The following is a 16,192-nucleotide window of genomic DNA, read 5'->3' as shown; positions in this document are numbered from 1 at the left end:
TTCTATATTTACATTTTCATTTAATTTCAGTCAGCGATAACAGTAGATAAGAGAACCAGTTAATAATTATAGTCAGTGATATCACTAGTTCTATTTCATTATGGCTGCCGCTCAACATCATTCTGCACGCACTTCACTTCGTGCACGAGCACTGAATATAAAATTCCACAATGTACCTTTACATCCCAACATTCGTCTGGCCACACCCCTATCCGCTTACCTTCATAAGCAGGTGTGTGGTCACCTACTCGCCTCCTTCTTCACTTTCACCACAAGGAAGTGCCTTCGGTAGATCCCACACTTGACGAGGTTGTTAGCTGAAGAAAGTTGAGACGTGTTTACATTGTTTCTTGTTTTTTTCTTCTCTCATATATTCGAAAGAAAAAAGCTAAGTCATAATGTCTACTTCGGAGGGTCGCGCTCGCAACGCCACTCTTCACCAGCGGTTCTCCATTGCCGCCTCTGTCGTGCGTCTTGGAGCGGGGTTGAGGCCTCTCTCGTGGTTGACAGCCACGCCCGGTAGGCGTCCAATGGGTAGTTTGCCTCTCCATGGAGCTGGTGCACCAGCGCCGTCTCCTGTGCGATGGCCTGGTCCTGGCTCTGGTTCCTCTGCTTCCGGAGAGTCGTCCGCTGTTGGGCGGCCGACTCCTTTGGTTGCAGGGGATTTGAGACGCAAACTTTTTGCGTCGGCTCGCTCCCGTCGCAAGATGGTGGCTTGCAGACGCGAACGGCCTGGTTTTGGTGAGTTGCTGGAGCCAGATGAGGATGCGTCGGTCTCTACATGCCCGATGGAGACAGAGGACTACATGATAGAGGCGGACGGGTTTGAAGGCCCGGTGGAGACGTGTCCCCTGCCTGTCCAGGTAACACTGGAGGGGGGAGATGTCTCCTTGGGGTTCCCCGCCCGCAGATGTTGGGTTAGAACCTCCGACTCTGCGGCGGGATGCCCTGCTATCAGCCACATCAGAATGTGGCTCCTTGACCAGTAGTCTGCTGTATGTGAGGGACGCGGGCTCGGAGGAGGAAAGTATGCAGGGGGAACTGCGTGCTTTGTTTCCCGAGCTCATGGTGGCGGCGGCAGTCGCAAACGGTGTGCCGCTGCCGCAGCCACTGCCTGTTCCTGTCCCTGATGATCTCATAGGTCATCTATGGCAACGTCGCCCGGTGAGAGGGGTGGACGTTGTCTACCCATTTTTCCCCTCAATGGCGGCCTATGTCCGTCAGGGCCAGGTGGTCTCCCACATCATAGACCTTACTCCTGCCTACGTGCAAGTCACGCGGGTGGCGGGTTTGGTCAACGGCATGAAGGAGGGCGTGCCACGGCTTGATAGGCCGATGGCGGCGCTCCTTTGTCCGGAGGTGGTGTGGGAACCGTTACGGAAGCCGGTTCCCCAAGGGAAATCGGCGAGGCGGTTGGCATATTGGAGCGACCAGTCATTTATCACCGGAACACAATCTCTAGCTGCCGCGTCTAACATCGCGCAGCTGGCGAGATTCATGTCCGGGATATTGACGGGCGGCACGGAGATGACTGATTTACAGCATGATCAGCTCGCCCAGTCGGCAGGAGCCATCCTGCATCTGACTCAGCCGCAGGCTATAGCCACTCTGATCCAGCGCCACCTTTGGCTGGAGCAGGCGCGTGTGCCGGAGAAGAAGAGGACTCCACTTCTGACGGCACCCCTCTCCGATGCTGGACTATTCGGGATGGCACTGCAGCTGATGACCTCAACCTGCAGGGAGATGCAGGAGGAGCGCTCCGTGCTCCAGCCTCATTTCCCCCCGCCCGATGTCGCCGGTGGAGTCAGACGGCTGCCGCGTCGTCGAGGTTCCTCCGCCGTGGCCGCCGCTGCCACCACCGCCACTGCTGGACCTTCAGCGAAGAAGGCCAGGAGGAGAGAGGGCGCCTCCGCTACTGCAGCCGGCCCATCTACGCCCGGAGGTGATGGTAGGGATCGTCGAGACCAGCCGCCGATCATTTACCGTCCCTCCGGGGCTCCCCGGGGTGGCAAATCCCGAGCGGCTCGTGGCAGGCGTCGCTAAGACCCAGTGACTTTTTCCCTCTGTGGTCCCCCCCTGTTTCCCTTCCCGGCCCCGCTATGATTTTGTTCGAAAATAAAGAGTCCCCTCTAAAGGAGGACTGTATTTTTTGTTAACAAACTGTGTGTTTATTCACCAAACATATGATGGGGTTGCAACGTGTGAATCTTTCGCTAGTATGGGTTGATAGGAGGGCTACATTCATGTTAGAGCTTAAGCAAGGCCTGCAGCCTACACTCGGTTGAAAAAAGTTTTTTTCTGCCTCGACCTGAATCTCCACATAAAGGTAGAGGTTAGTTGTGTGCTCTGTTGCTTACACAGTGATATTGAGCTACAACACTATTGTGTTGGGTTTGCAGTAATGCTCGTATGAAAACGTACCACGGCTCAGCCGTTCTCTCTCTCTATCAATGTTTTTCTGTGTTACAACATGGATGCGGGTGTAGGATTCACACACACACACACAACTTGGTCTTGCTATAAACCCTGTTCACAGATGTGTCTGTGGTTAGCGTGCATTGTATTAGCTTGCGCTATTCATTAGCATTGCTACTAAAGGTATCATATGGCTATTGTTGTTGTTGTATGCAAGGGTTGGGCTTGTGAGGGGGGTGCCGGATAAACCCCTCCTTCCCTCTTCTGATTGGTCAGGGGGTTTATTGGCCTCTCTTTTTCGTTCAGTCAGGGCCAAGCTGTTAGGCGGCTTGGCAGGGAGGGGGGGGGGAGGGTTTCCCAGACTCTGCACCCATCACAGGCGTTGAGTCTTGGGTTTCCCCCCATCATAGCACACGTCACTAGGCACGTTGCTATTGGACGATGACTTCCGTGAGTTTAGACCCATATGTAGGGTCTGTTGTTGTCAAGTGTCGGGATAGAGCGTAGGAATTAAGGTTCCACTACGCTCGATATACGCATAATTTGAGTCGGTTGGTCACATGACTCAATGTTACGGTGGCTTTTCAATCTATGGCTCACGTGGGAAGTCTCTCTGAGGAGTTCCGTCTATCCTCTGTGGTAGGGATGACGGGATATAAAAATGTAAACCATTTTTACCCTCGGCTGCGTCAAGTGGGATTCATGTCAGTCGGTGTTTCTTTCTTTTTTAATAAAAAAGTGTGGAGAATGTGAAGCACGACACCCTTCTTGTCGATCTTCCAGGCGCCTTGAGGGATCGATGTGGGGTCTGTTTAGACTGTCCATTGATATGTTTTGTGTCCCGACGCATACAGTGCTGGCTCGGGGTGTTTCTGATAAGAATCATGCGGGTGGCTAGTACGCCTTGGTTACTTGTTATTAAAACAGCGTTTTTATAAAGCAACTGGGATGGGGGATTTTTCCCTCTTCCGAGAGCCTGTTACTGGGTCTCGACGGATTCTCGTTCATATCTGGGGGATGTTAACGGAATAGATCAGAACATAGGTAGAGGGGTCTCACGCCCTTGGGGTGGGCCACCGAGCGCGGTTTAAACCGGACCGTCTGGGTGGCGCCCTCTTTTCATGTTTTAGATCAACACGCATATCTGCCCCTTCTCCTGGAGTAGGCATGTCGGCGTGGTTAGGGCACTGGACTGGTTCTGGTCACGCTGGTCCAGGTCAGTTAACCCGTTGTCCGCCAGGGATGCAGATCTGCTGTTCTGGTACCCTGAGGGACTTTGGCTTTTTTCAGGGGGAAAAATGCCGGGTCGGCCCGGGTGTCACAGGGTTAGGCGTTATGGAGACCCTTTGTTGGGTACACTTTTGTACCTGGTACTATTGTAAGGGGCTGGTTCTCCTTCTTTCGCTCCTCTCTCACGCATGGCGAAGAGGGGGCTGTTGGGGTGGTCTTCTGGACCTCCTCTGGTAATCCTGTGTGCTTCCCGGGCCGCCGGGCCCGGTCCGAAGTAATGTTTCGTTGATACCGTAGGCCTGGGATAACCCTTTTTGGAAACTAAAACACTTGTACTGCGGTATAGCTGGTGTATACCCGCAGGTGTGTTTTGGAGTTTTTTCTTGAGGGGTTATAGGAACAACCACTGTCTGTGTACCGAGAGGGTGGTTGATTCCCTGGTGTGTTGGAGCAGAGTCAACTCCCAGGTTGTCCGGTTGAGTGTGCCCCTGCATGTTCATGACGTCTGCCAATCGTGTCAGCCTTCTCTGCCTCGACCCCTCTGGGTGGGTTTTTTTTAATGGAGGCTTTGTCATGGTGCTCAACAACACCAACATACACCCCTTCCGCCGGGGGGGCTGTTTTCAGTTGACCCCTTTGGCGCCTGTTTCGTCCGCAGTGCTCCAGGCTCAGGTCTACAGCCTGCTGCCTGGTTTCCCCGGTGCGCTGCCTGCTTCCGTTGGTTGAACTTTTTGAGTGCTTTACGGCCATGCTGCCTGCCTGTTCTGCAGGGTCAGTGTGCCAGGCGGTGTACTATTGGGGGGTAAGGGCCCGCTCTTGGAGGGGCTCTATCCGAATACGCTGGCGATGTGGGGGGCGGTGTCACTAAGTGACCGCCTGGTGGGGTCTTGATGCCTGGCGTCATTGACCTCTCCGGGCCCCCTTTTTCCAGGGGGTCCAGTCCCTTCAGTGGGTCTGGGTCTTCCTTCGCGCTCCGCTGCTACGGCCTTGCCACGGGGTTGGGTTTGCTCTTGACCCCGTGATTCTGGGGGCAGTAACGAGGGTTGTTCCTTCCGTTCGTTCCCTGGTGGCATGCGGGTTGTGCGTGTGCGTAGTCGTGGGGTCAAGCCACGGTCTGCTCACCCTGTGTGTTGAGTTGCTTGAGTTCCTCTTCGCACGGTCGGGTCCGTCTCCCTCCCGTCCTCCAATAGGGAGGGTATCCTCCATTAGGGGGTCCTCCCTGATCTGATGGTTGTGGGGGGCCTCAGCGGGGTGTATTTGTCGGCCGATGGCTCTCGCTCGGCCTCCCTTTGTGCGGAAGTGACGCCGAGCGAGAGCCGTTACGATACAGAACGATAGGTTATAACTATAACAAAGTTCTGTTAGTAATGGTGACGCTCGGCGTCCGACGCCGCTGCAGCCCTTGATCTCACCTTGTGGTGAAAGCTTGGGAAGGAGGCGAGTAGGTGGCCACACACCTGCTTATGAAGGTAAGCTGATGGGGGTGTGGTCAGACGAATACTGGGATATAAAGGTACATTGTGGAATTTTATTCAGTGCGCGTCCACAAGCGAGGTACAGTGCGGAAGTGACGCCGAGCGTCACCATTACTAACAGAACTTGGTTATAGTTATAACCTATCGTTAACAGTTACAGTCAGTGATAGCACTAGATAAGAGGACTAGTTAACAGTTACACAGTCAGTGATATCACTAGATACGAGGACTAGTTAACAGTTACAGTCAGTGATAGCACTAGATAAGAGGACTAGTTAACAGTTAGTCAGTGATAGCACTAGATAAGAGGACTAGTTAACAGTTACACAGTCAGTGATAGCACTAGATAAGAGGACTAGTTAACAGTTACACAGTCAGTGATAGCACTAGATAAGAGGACTAGTTAACAGTTACAGTCAGTGATAGCACTAGATAAGAGGACTAGTTAAGTTACACTAACTTACAGTCAGTGATAGCACTAGATAAGATGAGGACTAGTTAACAGTTACACAGTCAGTGATAGAACTAGATAAGAGGACTAGTTAAGTTACACTAACTTACACAGTCAGTGATAGCACTAGATAAGATGAGGACTAGTTAACAGTTACACAGTCAGTGATAGCACTAGATAAGAGGACTAGTTAACAGTTACAGTCAGTGATAGCACTAGATAAGAGGACTAGTTAAGTTACACTAACTTACACAGTCAGTGATAGCACTAGATAAGATGAGGACTAGTTAACAGTTACACAGTCAGTGATAGCACTAGATAAGAGGACTAGTTAACAGTCAGTGATAGCACTAGACAAGAGGACTAGTTAATGTGTCGTAGGACATATCTTTGAAGTGCACATATTAAAAGCAGATGACCTTAATTTGATGCAGAGGGCTTCTGGGGATCTCCATTCAGTGAAGGCGGTCAGTGGGTTCACCTTAAGAACAGGACTGAATAGAAGTGACTGACGGCCTGGAGCATCTACTGTGAGAAACAACTCAAACCCGGTGTCCTGCAGAGACATGTAGTCCTCCCTGGCTCCTGTTCCGTCTCCTCTACCACGGTTTGAGTTAGGTCTGGCCAAACTAGTCTCCCAATGGCTCATATGTTTTGACTAATGCACAAGTCCATTAAATTATTTTATATTGGAAATATTCATATAAACAAAAGCAAGCTTTTTACAAAAAGAAACCTGTTGGAAATATAAATATGAACAAAAGCAAGCTTTTTACCTTTAAAGACCAAAGCACATTGGTGAATATTGTTATCAGCATTTTTAATATTCATTCAGTATGACAAATACAACATGAAATAAAACCCTTAGTTGAGTGAGACTATAATGAAGGACTAGTCAGTGAGACTATAATGAAGTACTAGTTAGTGAGACTATAATGAAGGACTAGTCAGTGAGACTATAATGAAGTACTAGTTAGTGAGACTATAATGAAGGACTAGTCAGTGAGACTATAATGAAGGACTAGTTAGTGAGACTATAATGAAGGACTAGTTAGTGAGACTATAATGAAGGACTAGTTAGTGAGACTATAATGAAGGACTAGTTAGTGAGACTATAATGAAGGACTAGAGGACTAATGACTTTGTCACGCACACACATCCACACGCACACACTCACTTTAAACAAACAACTCACTGCAGCACCCACTTTACACACTTTAGAACACCTAAACACACTTTATATTTATTGGTAAATAATTTGCACTACAACCCATACCTCATTACACCTTACTGTAAATTGTACCTCATCCCATTTCTCCTTTGCACTATATAGTATATTGTATATTAGTATATTGTATAGTATATTGTATGGTAACTCAGTTACTTCTACTCTGCATTGAACATTGTACATATGTACATACTGAACACTTGTGTCTACGTACGTGACTTCTATTTTATACTGCTATACTTATTTTATTTTATACTTATCTATTTTTGTCTACCACAGTCTCTGGAGCGTAACAGAAAGAAGCTTTTTGTATAAAAGTATTCTGTACTTCTGTATGACAACTAATAAAGAAACTTGAACTTGAAACTTTGACTCTTCATTTTTATTGTCTTTGATCTCAGTGCATGCTGCTGACGGGAGCTAGACGAAGAGGAGAGAGGATGCGGAGCCTCCTCTTCTCCTTCTCAGGGCTCCCAGGTGACCACTCTGACGGCCGTCTCCGCCGCCCTCCTCACCAGCGCCTCCTCCTCCGCTCCCGTCCTGCTCCTCAGCAGGGGGAGGTGCAGCAGGAGGTCGCGGCGGGCGGTGGGGACCTCTGCCAGGGCTGTGAGGGCGCGCAGGGCATTGGTACACACTGCCCTCTCTGGGCTGGAGACCAGCTGCAGCAGGGCAGGGACGGCGCCCACCGCTAGAGACTGATACTTACCTGGGGGACACAGGAGAGGTGAGATGTGTGTGTGTGTGTGTGTGTGTGTGTGTGTGTGTGTGTGTGTGTGTGTGTGTGTGTGTGTGTGTGTGTGTGTGTGTGTGTGTGTGTGTGTGTGTGTGTGTGTGTGTGTGTGTGTACTATATCTGTACTAGATGTGTACTATCAGTGTTCCATACCTTCAGTAATGATGGCCGTGTTCATGATGACTCCAGCAGCGTTGGCCTGTACTCCTGTATCTGTGTCCGACAGCAGCTTCACCAGGACAGGTAACAGCCCCTCCGCACACACCCTCTGTTTACCTACCACTGGTACACTGTGTAACACAGGACTAGTTAGTTACACTGCACAACACTGGACACACCACAGAGAGAGAGAGAGAGAGAGAGAGAGAGAGAGAGAGAGAGAGAGAGAGAGAGAGAGAGAGAGAGAGAGAGAGAGAGAGAGAGAGAGAGAGAGAGAGAGAGAGAGAGAGAGAGAGAGAGAGAGAGAGAGAGAGAGACAGAGAGAGAGTGAGGAGAGATAGGCGAGAGAGAGGTGAGAGAGGGAGAGAGAGGGGTAGTTACAGATAGAAGAAAGAAGGAAAGAAAGAAAGAAAGAAAGAAAGAAAGAAAGAAAGAAAGAAAGAAAGAAAGAAAGAAAGAAAGAAAGAAAGAAAGAAAGAAAGAAAGAAAGAAAGAAAGAAAGAAAGAAAGAAAGAAAGAAAGAAAGAAAGATATTTCACCTGATAGCCATGAGGGCTGATGCCGCTGTACTGCGGATGGCGGGGGAGGGATGGGAGAGCTGCTGGCCCAGCACGGCCACCGCATTACTGTTTATAGCCGGCCGGGCATCCAGTCTCACACACAGACCCAGGGTGGAGAGGAGCAGAGTCTGCAGCTCCTCCTTCTTCTCCTCACTCACCCTCTCCACCAGCCGGGACACCAAGCCCGCCGACACCATGGCCTCTGCACCTGGAAGCAGAGACCAGAGACCTTTGCCTGAGCCAGAAGCACCCTGCTCCACACGCACAGTAGATAGAGAGAGATACATGGATGGATGGAACAGACAGACAACAGGCCCTGTTTCACACTCATGCAGTTCCACACATTCACACCATGGAGCTGCCCAGTACAACCAGTCTGACAATGTTGACCACTAGGAGCTGCCCAGTACAACCAGTCTGACACTGTTGACCACTAGGAGCTGCTCAGTACAACCAGTCTGACACTGTTGACCACTAGGAGCTGCTCAGTACAACCAGTCTGACACTGTTGACCACTAGGAGCTGCCCAGTACAACCACAGTCTGACACTGTTGACCACTAGGAGCTGCCCAGTACAACCACAGTCTGACACTGTTGACCACTAGGAGCTGCCCAGTACAACCACAGTCTGACACTGTTGACCACTAGGAGCTGCCCAGTACAACCACAGTCGGACACTGTTGACCGCTAGGAGCTGCCCAGTACAACCACAGTCGGACACTGTTGACCACTAGGAGCTGCCCAGTACAACCACAGTCTGACACTGTTGACCACTAGGAGCTGCCCAGTACAACCACAGTCGGACACTGTTGACCACTAGGAGCTGCCCAGTACAACCACAGTCTGACACTGTTGACCACTAGGAGCTGCCCAGGGTGTACAACCACAGTAGCCAAGGAGTCTGTCCAGTGTGTTGCTGGGTACCCCAGACAGGACTCCATTACAGTAGCCATGGCGGGAGGTGATGAAGGCACAGATGAGGGTTTCTGCCACAGAGTCGGTGAGTGAAGCATGGAGTCTGTAGATGTTTTGGAGGTGGAAAAATGCCAGACCAGTAGAGACCAACCTGAAGGGAAGCAGACCAGTAGAGGCCAGTAGAGACCAACCTGAAGGGAAGCAGGCCAATAGAGACCAGTAGAGACCAACCTGAAGGGAAGCAGGCCAGTGTGTTGAGGGTTTGGTGCACGTTCTTCCTACAGGCCTCCAGCGGCTCGTCCAACAGCTCAGACAGAGGAGACAAGACACCACAGCACATAAACGCCTCTCTGGACACACGCGCACACACACACACACACCACGCACGCGCGCACACACACACACACACACACACACACACACACACACACACACACACACACACACACGGCCAGGATTTATTCAACTGCTTTTAAACATAACTTTCAGACATTCATTTCCAATGTCATTGTAATTGATTAGTTTGGGTTTAATCAGTAAATATTTAAACCAGAAACTTTTTCACCCATTAGCAGCTGCCTCTTCATTTCACTGGGCCTACACTGCCCTCCAGTGTAAATAATGAGTATTGCATGCACAGACATGTTTCATAATAGGAGACATACTGTAACTTGACTACTAATCAGGTGTTCTTGTGAGACTGACCGGCCCAGGTGGTGTGTAGCCAGGAGGGAGAGGAGCTCTGTGGTTTTGATTCTGACTAAAGGATTTTCATCTTTCAACAGCTCCTTAAACTTCTCCACAAACCCTGCAACACAACCATCATCATTATTCACACACTGACACACTCAAATCTGATGTATTGATTGATTGATTGATTGATTGATTGATTGATTGATTGATTGATTGATTGATTGATTGATTGATTGATTGATTGATTGAAAACTGTATTACCAGATTGCAGAATGGGTACAATACAGTACGGCTCAATACACACAATTGTTAAGGGGATGCAGACCAGAGAAAGACTTTCGTCTTGTTTACATCAGGGTCCCCCATTTTCAATTCATAATGTAGTCTTTCACTAACCCTTCATGACAAACCCATAACCTACAAGAGACATATACACTGTATGAATAAATACACAGCTTGAAATTTACATCAACCCTCAGCCAAACGCTGGTATAATGGTTTGATTGTGAAGTCTGTCAATTATATTTGCCACTTATGAAATGTACATATTCTGATTTATTGTCATTATACAGCACATGTATAGTACAACGAAAATAAGTTTGGCATCCAACCAGTGTGCAAATATAACAGTAAAGTGCAATGTACAGGTGATTAAACTGGGTATAAAATATATAAATAAGTACTAGTGCTAATCAGATGTATCTAGAGTTGTAGTATTAGTATGTACAGTGATATAGGTAGGATAAAGACACATGGCAGTGGGCTAAGTCATACTAGCCAGCAGTGTAACTAGTAAGAGAAGGTAAGGTATATGTACAGATATAGTATCTACAGATATGTAAAAATTATGATATGCCGGTATGTAAACAGATGTGGATATATACACAGTAATAATATATATATACGGTATGTACAGCATTATTGTACATGCTATCATACAGTTATATGGGTTAATCGTTACAGTATATGCAGGTGTATACATATATTATATTCAGACAGAATATATGCTATAAATATATAAATACGTAGGCTATAGGCCTACTGTACAGCACTATTGTACAGTATATGCTATCATAGTTATATGGGTAGACTATAGTTTGAGATAGGTTGTTTTACTGTATGATTACTAACGGAAGGGGAAGTGTAGCCTACTTTAGTTAAGCTATTGCTTTTGCTATAGATTTGTTTCAGTTTAGTTGGTTTCACTGAAACTATGTTGCTTAGATAGTGTTAGTAACGTTAGCAGTCACTGTACCAGTATGGAGGTGGTGTTTGTATGTACATACATAAGGACACCAAATTCATTACCCGTACTGACCTTCATCATGAGACAATTGAAACCGTATGGGTGGACATTTTATTTGAAAGGGCAAAATCTGTTCTAGTCGGCACAATATACAGACCGCCAGATCAAACTGGCTTTTATGATACTCTGGATGTGTGCTTAGCTGGAGCTGAGGATGCGGAAAAAATTCTTATTGGGGATTGGAACACGGATATGCAACAAAAAGATGCACCCGTCTTCAAATCCTTCAATAGGTTTTGTGATCTGCACGGCCTCAGCCAACTAATCACCCAACCCACAAGGATATGTGAATCAACTCAGACTACCATTGACCTCATACTGACCTCTGACAAGTCCAAGATCTCCAATAAAGGGGTTATAGCATGTGGGTTAAGTGATCATTATATGATATTCTGTACCCGCAAAAAGCTAAAACTAAAGGCTGGCTGTCACAAAACAGTCACATCTAGAGACCTAAAAACCTACTCTAGCGAGGCCTTTAACCTTGAACTGGAGAGTCTGGACTGGTCAGATGAACTCAATGGTACACTGGTTGAAGAAACTTGGCTTGGCTTCAAAACCAAATTTTCATCAATACTAAACAACATGGCCCCCCTAAGAACCACCAGGGTAAAAAATCGTGCTGAGCCATGGATGCACACTGAAATACTGACCGCTATGAAAGCCAGAGACAAAAAATGCTCTGAGTTTCGTAAAAGTCAGTCAAAGCTTACCAAAAGCACGAGCAGTGAACTCCAAGACCACGTGACTGAACTCAAACTAGAAAGAAACAGACTAAGAAATGACGTAAACTCCATGATCAAAACTACTAAAAAAAATGTCATCAATGACAAAACCGAGGAAAACAAAAATAAACCACGTGAACTTTGGAAATTACTCAACAATCAACTAGGCTGCAGTAAAAAACTCAAAACCAGGTTCTCAAACATAAAGACGGACAACACGCTCATCACAGACAAGCTGGATGTAGCCAATTACTTAAACACTTTCTTCACAAACATAGCCACAACACTGGTAAACAAACTACCCTCCCACTCAGGGCAGTATGGGGTAGAACACATAGTAGCATACTACAAGAACCTAGGCGTCCACAAAGACGACTTCAAACTGGAAATGGTAACTACAGATGAGGTACACAAAAAACTGAGCGCCCTCCAACCAAACAAGGCCACTGGCCATGACAACATCCCCTCCAAATTCCTCAGAGACTCAGCAGCAGCCATCACCCCAGTCATCACACACATAATAAACCTCTCCATAAAACAGGGACACGTCCCCAAGGACTTCAAAATTGCGAGAGTAACACCCCTGCACAAAAAGGGCAGTAAATTAGACCCGGGTAACTACCGCCCTGTTTCTATCCTTACATCCATCTCGAAAGTCATGGAAAAAATAGTATACGAACAGATCGAAAAGTACCTCGCGGCAAATACTGCGGCATGGTCATGCTGGACCTACAAAAGGCCTTCGACACTGTCAATCACACCATTCTGATTGACAAGCTAAAAGCAATTGGTTTTGATAGTTTATCAGTGAGCTGGATACAATCCTACCTGGAGGGGAGGGAACAGATGGTGGAAGTAAACGGTACCCTATCCCCCCCCCTCACAGTGAGCTGTGGTGTTCCACAAGGAAGCATACTAGGACCGCTACTATTCCTAATTTATGCAAATGACATGTCGTCAGCTTGTGACTGCAACTTGTTCCTGTTTGCGGACGACTCAGCCCTGCTGGTCTCTGACAAGAACAAGTTACAGGTTGAAAAAGCCCTCAGCTCGGAACTAGGCAAAATCTGCATATGGCTCGCCGACAACAAACTATCATTACACATGGGCAAAACAGAGTCCATTCTCTTCGGTTCAAATAACAAACTCAGCAAGACCGACGGCTTCTCGGTTACAGTGGGTGACAATATTATCACAAGGAAAGATGAAATTACCTACCTGGGTTCCATCCTAGAGGCTAATCTTTCCTGTGACAAAATGGCATCCAATGTAATAAAAAAAGTCAACCAACGAACGCGATTCTTGTACCGGATCTCCTCTCTGGTAAACAAGAATACCCTGAAGACTCTAGCAGGAGCACTCATTCAAGGGTACTACGACTATGCTTGCACCTCATGGTACCAAAGCACCTCAAAGGCACTAAAAAACAAATTACAAACATCTCAAAACAAGCTAGTCAGACTACTACTTGACCTGACTCCTAGAACCCACCTCACCCCTGCCCACTTTGACAACCTAGGATGGCTTAGAGTAGACGACAGAGTACAGCAACTTGCAATGGGCCTGGTCTACAAGATACACTACGCGACCAAGGTACCCATGTACATGTCAAAATACTTCCCAAAGGTCAGTGAATACCACGATCACAACACCAGAGGGAGCTCCACAAATCATGTAAAACCCAGATTCGGCTCAAACAAGGGACTAAACACGTTTCGCAATTATGCCACATCAATGTGGAACGCCCTGCCTAAAGCTGTAAAGGAATGTGAATCACTACCCACTTTCAAAAACACTCTCAAAAAACACCTACGTGAGACTGCAATTCGAAACTGGCCCCTACAAATGTCCTAACCTAGTTGTACAGTAAATTACCAAGTAAGGCTTTGTCAATATTCCAATGTACAGTGTAAAATGTGTGTGTGTCCCCTACCCAACCGCGTGTTGTTTTTTAACAGCGCAGCAGTGCAAGAATGTGACAATTTGACCATGTGACCGCGGCAACGCGGGAGAGCGGCAGTGCGGAAATAGGCTGTCTCTAAGACAAACTCTAACCTTAACCAGCTCCTTAACAGCGCCTAAACTTAACCGTTCTAACCTTAACCAACTCCGAAACAATGCCTAACCTTAACCTTAACCATAACCATGCCTAACCTTAACCGCGAAAGAATACACGTTAAAAAAAAAATCATGTTAAAAAAAAAAAATTTGATGGGATTCGAACTCGTCAACAACAAACCGCAGGACCGCAGGACCACTGCTCTGCCAGGTGAGCTGAAGCGCCGAATGAAAATCATGGCGGACATGACATAATTCCGCTCGCGCTCTGCCACTCCGCTCGCTCTGCCGCTCCGCTCTGCGGTTGCCGCGCCTGCCGCGGGGCATGGCGCAGCCAATCAGGGAAAACGCGGAAGCAAAAGCAGCACTGCTGCGCTGTTATTAAACAATAGGCTACCCAACCCCCCCCCCCCCCCCCCCCCCCCCCACCTCCAATGTACAGCCCTCACCCAACCCACCCAACCCCACCCCACCCAACCAACCTCCTCCAATGTACAGTTTCTACGCCAAATGTATATACACTCCTTTTCTGGACACTTTTGTATCACAAACAGTACTGTATTTGCAAATCTAATATGTCATAAATGTATAGATGTAGCAGTACTGTCTATCTGTATGTCACGTATGTCATATATGTTATGATGAATTGAAAAATGGGGGACCCTGATGTAAAACAAGACGAAAGTCTTTCTCTGGTCTGCATCCCCTTAACAATTGTATGTATTGAGCTGTACTGTACTGTTACTGTACCCATTCTGCAATCTGTTAATAAACGTTTCAATCAATCAATCAATCAAAGCAGTCACTGTACACAGAGAGGCCAAACCTTTTCCGCTGTCACCGAAAATGATTAGGCTATTATTATATATATATATATGACGGTTCACGCTATATTTACATACTATTATTTTTAATAATATATTCTCCTCACTGTTCTCATCCTCACTTTATATTCACATAATAATCTAACATTAAAACCAGACCGCTAACGTATCTCACCGCTGTTAATAGCCTCGTAGGCTCTCACTGGGTCGTGCATCAGGTTGCAGAGGGCAGACAGTGCCCGCTGTCGTGTCTCCAGGTCCGCGTTGAGCTCCAGAGCCAGGCGGGCAGAGCCCAGCTGCCCCAAGACACAGAAGCCTGATCCATTCTGCAATCTGTTAATAAAGTTGTCAATCAATCAATCAAACACCACAGCTCCGAAACCCGCACACTTGACATCAAACAGCCGGATGTCCAAACCGTCAAGGAACGTATTATTATTGTGTACAAGTTATTCAAATTTTGACACGATGCAACGTCGTTACTGTTAGTCTGATAGTAAATCCGTGGTTGGTTTAGCTGCATGTCGTTGCTTAGCAACCTGTACACAAGGGGAGAGAGAGAGAGGAGAGAAGAGGATTGGAGAGAAGAGGGTTCCCCCGAATCCCCCCTTGGGGGGGCACTTCGAGAGACCCTTGGGGGGGCACTTCGAGAGGACCCTTGAGGGGGCACTTCGAGATGAGATGATGTTTGGATTGTGTGATAGTATGACAAGAGCAGAAAGAGACAGACAAGAGGAGCAGAGAAGAAGGAGACAGAGACGATAGTGGTGGGTTGAGGTTCCTGACGACCAGCGCTATTGATATGCAAAGTAGCCCAGGAGAGTACTTATAGCGAGTTGGCGAGTGCAGCGCATTCCTGTGTGCATGCACACTCTTCTGCTCAAATCTTTGCTCAAATCTTACTCTGCACGGCAGTGCAATCTTGTCCCATGAGCAATGCATGCCTGGACGATAATAATGTGTTTTGAAGATAAGAAGAAGAGTGTAAACTAGATTGTAGTTAGGCAGCAATCAGAGGTGCATTCCTCATATCAACTCTGATTGCACGCACGCTAATGACGCCATGTGCGCTCCTGGCGCGTGCGCGAGCTCCCGCGTCCCCGCTACAACAAAATAATGTCCCGCAATTCAAAGAGTAAAAAAAATAAATAAAAAATGTCAAACCAATGCGCAGCCGAGCTTAGCAGCTCGACTTGAATCTGCGCTGCCTGTGTGACTGTCACTTGTCAGACAGTCCAAGGCAGCTGCAGTGTACGACGTCAGTCATACCAGAATGTTTCTGCAGAATAGCCTAACGCTTTTTTTACCAGTGCTTGAGTTGAGGGGGATGACACAACTGTCCTGTGAGCTTTTCCAGCTCATGACCAGTCTAAGACTGAAACTTGAACAACGATCAAAGGACCGTTATTTTGGATTCGAGA

General features: G+C 47.5%; 1 protein-coding gene across 1 annotated transcript; it reads right to left on the bottom strand.

Moving 5' to 3' along the window:
* Nucleotides 1-7,263: 7,263 nt before the first annotated feature.
* rsph14 (radial spoke head 14 homolog) lies at nucleotides 7,264-15,096 on the bottom strand (the record flags this gene model as incomplete). Its single annotated transcript, XM_084308089.1, is given in 7 exon segments — nucleotides 7,264-7,505; nucleotides 7,685-7,821; nucleotides 8,230-8,458; nucleotides 9,397-9,515; nucleotides 9,871-9,973; nucleotides 14,947-15,054; nucleotides 15,057-15,096. Coding segments are annotated over 7 exon segments (978 nt in total).
* Nucleotides 15,097-16,192: the final 1,096 nt, after the last annotated feature.

The sequence above is a fragment of the Notolepis coatsorum genome, assembly GCF_963971535.1.
Source record: "Notolepis coatsorum genome assembly, chromosome: 2".
In the NCBI taxonomy this organism is placed as follows: Eukaryota; Metazoa; Chordata; class Actinopteri; order Aulopiformes; family Paralepididae; genus Notolepis; species Notolepis coatsorum.
The sequence above is the reverse complement of the archived record's forward strand: the minus strand, read 5'-3'. Positions and strand labels throughout refer to the sequence as shown.